Source organism: Patella vulgata, chromosome 7 (assembly GCF_932274485.2).
Source record: "Patella vulgata chromosome 7, xgPatVulg1.2, whole genome shotgun sequence".
NCBI classification, from domain to species: Eukaryota; Metazoa; Mollusca; class Gastropoda; family Patellidae; genus Patella; species Patella vulgata.
Genome location: NC_065885.2, coordinates 3,017,170 through 3,028,789, shown reverse-complemented (window position 1 = coordinate 3,028,789; position 11,620 = coordinate 3,017,170). Strand labels below are relative to the sequence as shown.

General features: G+C 40.0%; 1 protein-coding gene across 1 annotated transcript; it reads right to left on the bottom strand.

Annotated features, from left to right (window-relative positions):
* Positions 1-696: 696 nt before the first annotated feature.
* Positions 697-2,657, bottom strand: LOC126827407 (NF-kappa-B inhibitor alpha). The gene has a single exon (XM_050556716.2). It carries the CDS (start codon positions 2,541-2,543, stop codon positions 1,260-1,262), a length of 1,284 nt encoding a protein of 427 aa, XP_050412673.1. The 5' UTR covers positions 2,544-2,657; the 3' UTR covers positions 697-1,259.
* Between the last annotated feature and the right edge of the window lie 8,963 nt (positions 2,658-11,620).

The following is an 11,620-nucleotide window of genomic DNA, read 5'->3' as shown; positions in this document are numbered from 1 at the left end:
AAACTAGGTCGTTTCGAGACTAACATATGGGTCATTTTCAATAATTCGCTAATGCATAGGGGTCTTTAGCAGTGGGAGGACCTATGGACTCCCTGAGGTGGGACAGGGGACTCTACGTCTTGTCATGTACAAGATGGGAATTGAAACACTTCACTTGACTAAATGACAGACTATTAGATCACCGCCCCCCCCCCACCCCACCTCAATCACGAGGTACACATAGGAATTTTATCAAATTTTCTTTTCCTCAAAATAAATTTACATCTGGTATCAACACTCATTAATCAGGACGATTTCCTGTCAGGGCATTGCATGTAGTTGAAGTAGATTGGGCAGCACAGATTGCAGAATGGGATATTGCCCGGGTAGTGGCAAACCTTAGGTAGTAAGAAACTCGGCCGAGGATCTGGGTTCTGTAAACCTGCTCAATCAATCAAGTGCTGAGCTATGCCCAGGCATTTTGAGATTAACATATAATCTATATTTTATTGTTTGCATGTGCAATGGGAGGTTGGAGAATTTTGCCCAGGCAGCTACATTCCACCCACTCTTCTTTCAATTTCAACTGTTAAGGTTTCTTTTATGTTCATGTGGTCACAGATGGACCCCTGCTTTCCATCCCATTCAAACATCTAGACATAATTTTACAGCCCCAACCCTAACAAAGTGAATAATAAAATAAAACAATAAGAAACATTAATTTTTCTACATTTTAATAATTTAAATATATACATCTATGAATTTATACATTATAATGTGTATTAACAAAATAGATTTATCTTGCAGTGTAACTACACGTGCAGCACATATAAAGACCCCACTAAGAGTTTCACATCACACAAGGAATAAGGGTCTTAGTATTTTCTAAGACCAGTGGACATTAGACACTCTAAATTTCTAAACAAAATAAGTAAATAGTCTTAAAGTTTAAGAAATTGTTAATAAACTGAACTAGTTTAATAAAGTAGGCCTATAATCTGGTATAATAAAGCTGCCCATTAAACTCAAATTGGGAAAAAATCATAATTACTACCATTAGTTAAATATATATGGTAACAAATACACTAATTTCCACATAATGTATCATTAAATATGGTAACAATTTTCACAAAATGTATCTTTAATTGTTTGGAAACAATTTTCACATAATGTATCTTTACCGTAATTGTTTGGTAACAATTTCCACGTAAATATGTCTTTCAGGTTCACTTTTGAGTTCAATGGAGCATTGCATTTTGGTGAATTTTTGAAAATCTAGTTCATGAGCACGTAAATGAAACTGGTTCTCCTGCGATTCTAATATCATCATACATCATATCCATTTCATTGTCCGAGTCATCCGAGTCTTCATCCAGACCCGCTGTGTCTGCCCCGTGAACGAATAACACTTCCACAGCATCAAGATAACCACGACCTTTTGCTAACGCGATGGCAGTCAGACCTGCGTATGTTTTCTCGTCGATCCTCGTAGAAGGTTCTCTCAAGATAAACTTTAGCAGCTGTTCATTTCCGCACTCCGCTGCATAATGTAAAACAGTTCTCCCGCTTTTTCCATCGGCGATATTAATGTTAGCTCGGTTCTGTAATAACAGAGACATATTGTCCAAGTGGTTGCCCAGCGCGGACAAATGCATACAACTCAATCCATCATAGTTCCTTGATTCCAGATCCTGGGGTATTTTCTGGTAGGGAATTTCATATTTGTTCACATGTATTTCAGTATGATTGACAGGTTTTAATAATATCCTTGTGATCTCCGTGAAGCCCTTCGTACAAGCTATGTGTAAAGGGGTGTTTCCTTTAGAGTCGCGGACATCTACCTGGGCACCCGCTACCATTAGTCTTCGGACGATATCGGGCTGGTTAGTGATCACGGCTAAATGTAGTGGCGTCTGAGAGAGTTTATTGGTTTGATTTAACCAATCATAGCTTGCTGCCAAGGATATCACCTGCACGGCAACAGCGGGTTTTCTTTGGATGATGCTGTTGTGAACTTGATTGTCGCCATCTTCATCTGGTTCATATAGTTGAAAAACATAAGCCTCTGGAACAACATAGTCGTCATTCTGCAAACTGCAAACTGGGCTCAAGTCTAACGAACTGGTTTGACATACTCCACTATCAAACCTATGATTGTCTGATAATAAACTAGATGCAGAAGTTGCACTGTCACTGCCGAACGCATGGCTGCTTTGTATCGCTGAAGAACTGCTATGAGGATTTATCTGATTTGATAAGCTAACAGAGAGCACTTGGTCTGAATGGCTTGGGTAACTATCCTGGTCGCGATCCCTCACACTTAAACCCGTAAACAGCTTGTCCACTGAGTCAAGTCTAGCATTTGAAGAAAAATCATCACCAAAACTGCTAATTCCCGAATCAAGCCATTCTACATTGCCATCAACTTTAAATTTCGCCAAGGCGGAAGAATAGCCTTCAGTACGGCAGCCATATTGTTTTTGATGTTCAAATTCATTTCTGAAGGGACTATTCCCAGGGTCCAGAACCAAATCTTCTTCAACATCACACGGTAACTCACACATTTTGATCAGTAGGCTAACACACAACTGTTTCAAAAATGAAATGAAAATTTCTTTTTATACCGTGTCAACCTACTTGCTGGCTATTAACAGACTGAAGGAAATGCCCTGCAGTCCAAATATTAACAAGCAATTCATTCTATAAATAGAAAATCGGAGTTTCCAATGACGTCGGCATTCTATGACTATGAGAGTTCAGTGTTGCTACCACGCGTATCGATTTTTCGTCATGCGCTTATTTTTCGACTTTATTACGAATATCTGGCGTAAGCTAATGTCGATTCCAATTACTGCTTAGTTAACTGCGACATTTTGTTTTTTCCAAAGTATCGTAAATGTCAGACGGGGGTACGATGGTGTGTTTAAAATAGAAGTGGGCATATTGGGCTTCCATACTGGAAAATTCTACAATTATACGCCTCAGCGGACCGCCCATTTGAGGTATTTTTCTAGCAGATTCAAGATGGGCGACTCTGCATGGGCTGTTCAAGGCTGTGCTGACATTAAATTATAGATATTCCTGTCAAAAATTTGAATTTTAGGTTTTACATTTTGAAAATTAAACATACCGTACAGATGAAATGTACCGTACAAAAGCGCATCAAAACTAACGTTTTTTAGTTTTTACTACTAATAAATATTTAGGCCTATATAACATAGCCTAACCCGATTCGAGTCAGAACTTTAATGTAATTGTTATACTTTATTTGAGAAAATACACATCGTAATTGTGGAAATAAATCCTACGAAAGTGTACCAATGCTACTGTAAGAATTACTAATAGGTCTACACCAATTGACCCGACAACGCAGAACTGGTATTTCCATTTTGATGACGTGCGTATGAAAGTTACTATATATTGCCCGATCGAAGCTGTCAATCAAAGTAACAAACCAACCAATCAGAAATAATCTACCTTTACTTAAACCTGTGCAAGGTCATGTTTGTATTTTAACTTTCCGCCGTTTAGTCGGTCAGGCGTAAACAAAAATGTCCCAGTAGACAAACTTGATAAATGGGCAAAAACGATTGATACGCGGAGAAAGCCTGACACAAGGGGTGGAAAGCTTTATATTCATTTCCCCAAATCCCGGAAATTTTGACTATCTCTCTAAACGTTATGATAAAGGGTTTCCCTCAGCAGAAAATTCTACAGAATACTGGTGTAGCTTTCCATAGAAATTATTTTTCTTTTCTCGAGTGTCAGCTAACTTTCTATACAGGAAATACCGGCTAAAATAGGCCCTTTTACTTGGAAGAAAGAAAAATTTGGCGCAGAGTGTAGATTTTATAGGCAATTGAATGAGAAGTATTTGGTTCCCAAGAAAGATTTGCAAGGGGATTATTCCTCGATTTTATGGGCGGGGTTTTGCCTTAGCGGCGCAGAACGAATGGGCCTGTCTAATTCGTCCGTATAAGACGGAAAACCTGTCTCGTGTACACGTTGAAGTGCACGTAAACGACCCCCTGGAAGTTGGAATTTAACGAAAAGTAGGCGAAAATTCTGGTGTCCTGACAGAATACCCACAATAGCCAGAGAACCATGGTGACTCGGTGAGTACGACATTAGCTCGCTAACCTGGATATAGGAGGGTTGGATGGCCGAATGGTTAGCGTGTGCGCGCTGTCTCATAAGGTCTGTCATTGAGTCAGCTGGCGTGGTTCCGATTCCCCGGTTGTACATGACAAGGAGTAGGGTAGCCTGTCCAACCTTGTGGGTTTTCTCCGGGTCCTCCGGTATCCTTCCACTGCTAAAGACCCCTACGCGCAAACGAACTATAGAAATAAAATTTAACCATATGTTAGTCCCGAAATGACCTAGTTTGTGTCGAGTAGAGTGGACGTTACCCCCCCTCTCTCTCTCTCTCTCTCTCTCTCGTTAACCAGGAGGTTTCGTGTTCGATCCTTGCGCTGACCGGGAAAGGTTAATCGAGATTTTCAGACGTGGTAACTCATTTTATTCCTTAGAACGTAGTTTAAAAATAAGGATACAAGGTCATAGACCCGCATTTTTATCCCAAAATATGGAAGATTCTCACGAATCCTAAATATTTGGACAAATCGACTATCTTTAATTTAGTTTAGATTAAGACTAAATAAGTGTTAATGTTGATTAATCAAACATTCTGGTATTTTTTTAGCAAACCCAACCTTTGTATAAACGTTTTAGAAATGGAATCTATATCAATATTTCATATATTCGAAATTGGGTTCTCTTTAAAGCCTCTACACGTCGTTTTAGGTTGTTTTTTTTATTATTAATTTTTATTTTTGTTACAAACTGTGAAAGTTGAATCCCTAAGATTCCGTTCAGTATTGTGGAAAATGAAATGAAATGTGGTTTAACGTCCTACTGTTCTGTCCCGATTGGGCTAATGAAGGCGAGCATACACCATAACAGTGTGCTACGAGAGAAATTTTGCCCAGACAGCGGCACTACGGCCTACTCTTATATCTTATTCCACAAGGGTTCTTTTGGATGCATGCCAATGTGTACACGGAACCACGGTTTTGCGTCCAATGAATGACGACTATACGTTGTCCCTTGCCAGATCCTGCATCCTGCACCACTAACGAGGGGAACCACGCCGGAACATTTCAAATAAAGTGAATAGATCCTGGGCCACTGTACTGTACAGTACTGGGACTGTAATAATACAGACTTCACTTAAACATACAGTATGCAAGAGCTAAATCTGTCTATTGCAGGTCTTTCTTTAGGCCTGAAATGTTATATAAACTATTAATTAGACATTAATTAACCTATCCAGGCCATAATCAACTCTAGATGGCAGCGCTAACCTACGATATTTATCAGATTGGAATACATTTTTGGACTATGCTGTTTATCGTACTGACTTTAGTAATGATGACCGAGGCTTATGGGAATTACAGTAGCTTAGTTATCTAGTTTTTAACTATTATATAGTGAGAACTGCCAACTCGTTGCCGAATCTCCGATAATGTATCTTTAAAATGAAAAAAATATAAGGACTTGCAAGAAAGACGTAATGCGACCGATCTTAATGGTGGTCGTCTTCTGAAAACGGTGGATGCCAGTTGACGTCATTAGTGAGAAGAGAACACCAAAAAAAAAAAAAAAAAAAAATAAATAAATTAAAAAAAATAAAAATAATAAGGGCGATATTTTCCGGACATAATTTTGGATAACTCTAAATAAAATGCAGTGGGCAAACATGAGTAAAGCGGTAGATTCTATTTGTTAAGGCTAGCTCAATTTTTGTCAAAGTCGCTGAGATGTAGCTTACGGTTAGGGTAAGCATTGGGGCTAGGTCCAGGGTTAGGGTTGGTATTAGCGCTATCCTTGTTTACATCTCGTGACCTATGGCGAAAAATTGAGCTGGCCTTATCAATTAGCACTACCTTGAGTTTAGCCCAACAACGAGAACATTCTACCCACATTTTCATGTGGACGTATATTGTCGTCGCCCCTGTCCGTCCGTCCACATTTGTTTGTGAACAGTCTACAGGTCACAATATTTATCCGATTTCAATGAAACTTGAAATATAGGTTTATCACCCTAAGATCTCGGTTCCTTTCGATATTGGCATGTATGGGACTGTAACTTCATGGATTATGGCCCCTGATTGTACGAAAAATCACGTTGTTAGCTTGTGAACACTGTAGAGGCCACAATTTTTATCGGATTTGGTTCAAACTTGAAATGTATGCTTATACATTTCCTTTCGATATTCGCGCATATCGGAACGTAAGTTCCTGAATTATGGCCCCTGATTGTACGAAAAAGTCGCGTTTTTAGCTTGTGGACCCTATAGAGGTCATACTTTTTATCCGATTTAAAAAAAACGTATTAGTATATCACGGTTACACCCTAAGGAACTGAGTTCGAATTTCGTGAAAATCGGCCCAAAACTGACAGACAAAATGGCCGCCCTTCGTTCTCAAATAGCGTAAAAATATGGTATATCAAGGTTGTGGACCCTAAAGAGGTCATAATTTTTATCCGATTTTGTTGAAACTTGAAATGTAAGTTTATAACCCAAAGATCTTGGTTCCTTTCGATATTGGCGCATATAGGGCCGTAACTTCCTGAATTATGGCCCCTGATTGTACGCAAATAGCAAGGTTTGGGGACTTTTGTTAGGAAATTTTTCACCACCAGAATTCCGCAAGACTTCGAAGTAAATGATAGAAACTCGACCATGGATCACTCTCATAACAATTCATGTTCAATTTTCCATAAAGAAATACACGACAAACTATTAATATATCAATCACAATCAGGTTCGTTTCGGTTTTTTTTAGAGGTCAAAATTTCATTTTAGTCGCCTTAAATATACGAGAACCTGGAAGAGTTGTTAAATAAATGGTTTATTGAAAATTCTCAATCCTTGTGTGAGATTTGACGTGTAAATAATGAAAACATTATATTACTAGAAGAATGCCCGGCTTCGCTCGGGGGTCATAACCCGAAAACCAGGAGTGGTAGACTAACGCCACCTGGCCTATGTTACTCCCCGGTCCGAGCTACCCCTATACCCCAAATTTCAGACTCGGGGCAGACCTAGTGTAGCCGCCAACCCCGAACAGACAGACAATTGGGTAGTACGGTGTTCAAATAGACTAAAGTCACCAAAAATAAAATCTGATCTTATTAAATCCAAACTGTGCTGCTGTATTATGTAAAGGCAGATTTTTTAAAGTTGTATTGTATATATCGGTAATTGTTTTATAATAGGCCTGCTTGAGACATAAAATTGTTGCATTTTGTCTTTTTAATCACGCATCTTTGGCAGATAAAACATTCCAGTTGGCGTGCTTAGATTTTAAGTATTTTGTGTTCCCAGAAAATTCTTAAGAACGTTCTCGTGCTTAGATTTTAAGTAGACTTCAGTGTAAGCACAAACACGTTATTATGTGTTCCACGAAAAAACTTAAGCGTAACTTCGTTCTTAAACATTTTCAATCTAAGCACAAGTCCCAAGCTAATACGGCTTGCTTACCAACCTTCAGTCTGTTTCTGCTTCAAACAAGAGTTATACGACGGCATTTCCTACATCTTTTGATACCAAAGAGACAACTGAAAGATAGAGAAAGTCCTTTAGATAAACATATTCTCGAGAAGAATAATAGAAAATTTCACTTCTACCCTGAAACCATTTTATGTATTTACCAATTAGTAAACAACACAAACACGGGCTACTTTAAGATCAGGCACTCTCACAATTTTCTGTCTGTCTGTTTGCATATGATTGTGTTTTTTTTTAGCTTGTGGCACATTTTATATGCGTATAGGGGTCATGTCAAAGACGCTAATGCACTTTCGCACACCTAGTACTTGCCGGGAAGCAGCCGACCAATTTATGACGTAATTCACATACCAAAATTGTTTTTATCACGTTAGAGAGCATCGTAGTCTCAGTTTAACAGCCACAAAGTGCTTCGACTCGTACTTGACTTGCCCTTACGTAAGAACGGTCTTTTTTAGAGACGATATTTTATACAACTTCTTATGACTTTGTGCTTACTTTTCAGAATTGTCTAGGAACCAGGCCCTGGTGTGAGGGATTAGCCAATCAGATGATTGTTTGTTCGTGTGTAGGGATTTACGTCCGCTTCCACTTTGGGTGATATCGCAGACATAGTCTCTTAGGTCGAATTCTTATAGTGCGTTGTGTGGAACTGTGGCTATATATAGACTTTCCTAGTAATAGAAAACAAAACAACGCAAACGATGTATTGCCGAATACCCAGTTAATGGGGAATTATGGGAGATTAGATACAGAGCTGACAGTTTTCACTATTTTAGTTAAAAAAAATAGACCACGTAAAGAGAATATGCTGACAATTTCAATCCAATTGCGCCACTCTGAACCGAGATATTAGCAATTGAAATTTAGGCCTAGCCTTAAAACAAAGTCTCGATTATCCATTTTGACGTTAAAAATCCAGTAAATATCGCAGGCTAGCGATGGCATCGAGAGTTGATTATTACGCTTCCTTCTACGATTGAAATCGTGGTTTTAATCGTGGAGTAATCGTGGTGATCCGATCAGGTCTTATCATATGTGGGGTTGGATGGTATTGAGTTAACTGCTGTGGTTTCGATTTCCGTGTTGTACGTTACAAATAGTCGCCTGTCTAATCTCGTGGGTTTTCTCCGGGTCCTCCGTTTTCCTCCCACTGCTCAAGACCCCTACGCGGAAGCAAATTATTGAAATAAAATTGAACCATCTGTTAGTCCCGAAAGGACATAGTTTGTGTCGAATGGACGTTAAACCCCATTCTCTCTCTCTCTCTCTCTCTCTCTCTCTCTCTCTCTCTCTCTTTCTCCCTTGTCATATATTGAGGTCAGTCGTAGCAATCGTCTTGACCGTATCGAAACGTATCTGCACGTTGCAGATCGTGGGATCAATTGGGACACATCGCCCGACAGTGAGAACCTGGTATTACATACCAAGGGAGGTAACATATAATAATATACCATCTCCAGTCGCTCTTGCTATTACTGTTAGAGTAGAATGTTCTCGTTGTTGGGCTTTACTCAGGGTGGTGCTAATTGATAAGGCCAGCTCAATTTTTCGTCATAGGTCACGAGATGTAAACAAGGATAGCGCTAATACCAACCCTAACCTGGACCTAGCCCCAATGCTTACCCTAACCCACATCTCAGCGACTTTGACAAAAATTGAGCTGGCCTTAACAAATAGAATTTACCGCTTTACTCATGTTTGCCCACTACATTGTTCTTGGCCACTCATTCCCATAACGTCGACCAAAATTTTTCCCCTAAAACTCGGTGAGTCGGCGATATGGGAATGAACCGAAACAGCCCGGGATGAAACAGCCCGATAAAAAATTAGGTTGGGATGAAACAGCCCGGGGTGAAACGGTTGTGGGATGAACTGATGAAAAGAAATAAGGACTTGCAAGAAAGACGCAATGCGACCAATCTTAGCGGTGGTCGTCTTCTGAAGAAGGTGGGTGCCAGTATAAATAAATAAAATACAATAAATAAAAAAAATAATTAGGGCGATATTCTGGACATAATTTCGAATAACTCTAAATAAAATGCAGTGGGCAAACATGAGTAAAGCGGTAAATTCTATTTTGGCTAGCTCAATTTTTGTCAAAGTCGCTGAGATGTAGCTTAGGGTTAGGGTAAGCATTGGGGCTAGGTCCAGGGTTAGGGTTGGTATTAGCGCTATCCTTGTTTACATCTCGTGACCTATGACGAAAAATTGAGCTGGCCTTATCAATTAGCACCACCCTGAGTAAAGCCCAACAACGAGAACATTCTACTCTAACAGTAATAGCAAGAGCGACTGGAGATGGTATATTATTATATGTTACCTCCCTTGGTATGTAATACCAGGTTCTCACTGTCGGGCGATGTGTCCCTATTGATCCCACGATCTGCTACGTGCAGATACGTTTCGATACGGTCAACACGATTGCTACGACTGACCTCAATATATGACAAGATAGAGAGAGAAATGGGGTTTAACGTCCATTCGACACAAACTAGGTCATTTCGGGACTAACATGGTTCAATTTTATTTTAATAATTCGCTTGCGCGTAGGGGTCTTTAGCAGTGGGAGTAAACCGTAGGACCCGGAGAAAACCCACGAGATAAGATAGGCGAACATAGTCCTTGTCCCGTACAACCGGGGATTCGAAACCACGCCAGTTGACTCAATAACCATTCGGCCATCCAACCCCACATATATGATAAGACCTGATCGGATCACCACGATTACTCCACGATTAAAACCACGATTTCAATCGGTGCCATCGCTAGCCTGCGATATTTACTGGATTTGAGTACATTGTGTGATGGGTGTTTTAACGTCAAAATGGATAATCGAGACTTTGTTTTTAGGCTAGGCCTAAATTTCAATTGCTAATATCTCAGTTCAGAGTGGAGCAATTTGGCTGAAATTGTCAGCATATTCTCATTACGTTGTCTATTCTTTAACTATTATAGTGAGAACTGTCAGCTCTTTATCTAATCTCCCATAGTTCCCGTTTAAGTGGGTATTCGGAAATACATCGTTTGCTTTGTTTTGTTTTCTAGTGCTAGGCATGTCTATATATAGCCACAGTTCCACACAACGCAATATAAGAGGGAGAGAGAGAGAGATGGGGGTATAACGTCCACTTGACACAAACTAGGTCATTTCAGGACTAACATATGGTTTAATTTTAATCCAATAATTCGCTTATACGTAGGGGTCTTTAGCAATGGGAGGAAACCGGGGGACCCAGAGAAAACCCACGAGGCTGGACAGGCGACCCTACTCCTTGTCACGTACAACCGGGGAATCGAAACCACGCCAGTTGACTCAATGACAGGCCTTATGATACAGCGCGCGCGCACGTGCCAACCATTCGGCCATTCCCCCACCCCCCGCACTATAAGAACTCGACCTAACAGACTATGTCTGCGATATCACACAAGGTGGAAGCGGACGTAAAACCCTACACACGAACAAACAACCATCTGATTGGCTAATCCCTCACATCAGGGCCTGGTTCCTAGAAAATTCTGAAAAGTAAGCACAAAGTCATAAGAAGCTGTATAAAACACCGTCTCTAAAAAATTCTTAAGACCGTTCTTAAGTAAGCACAAGTCAAGTATGAGTCTAAGCACATTGTGACTGGTAAACTGAGACTACGATGCTCTCTAACGTCATAAAAACAATTTTGAGCTGCACAAAACTTTTATAACGGATGAACTTTCTGCCGTGTACGATTTAAATGCGCGACATATACGAGCACCAAACGTTCCATGTAAGTTATCATCCGTTAAACGTCCACTGTATCCTCTCTGCATCATCTGGACATCCTCGCAACTCACATCCGCTCCAGCTGAAAACGGAAAGAGGGAGGAAAGATAAGGTACATGGAACGTCTATACATCGTTATTAGCACGGAAATAGAAAGGATGTAAGCGTATGCATCTCGTACATAAAGTTTTCAAAACGGACAAAGCGTTTGTATCTGGGATGTATCTGGTATATTGAAGGATGTCTGGAGTTTGCCTAACCCCTTCGGAGCTGTCATCCACTTCCATCCGCTTTAATCCGCTAGGCT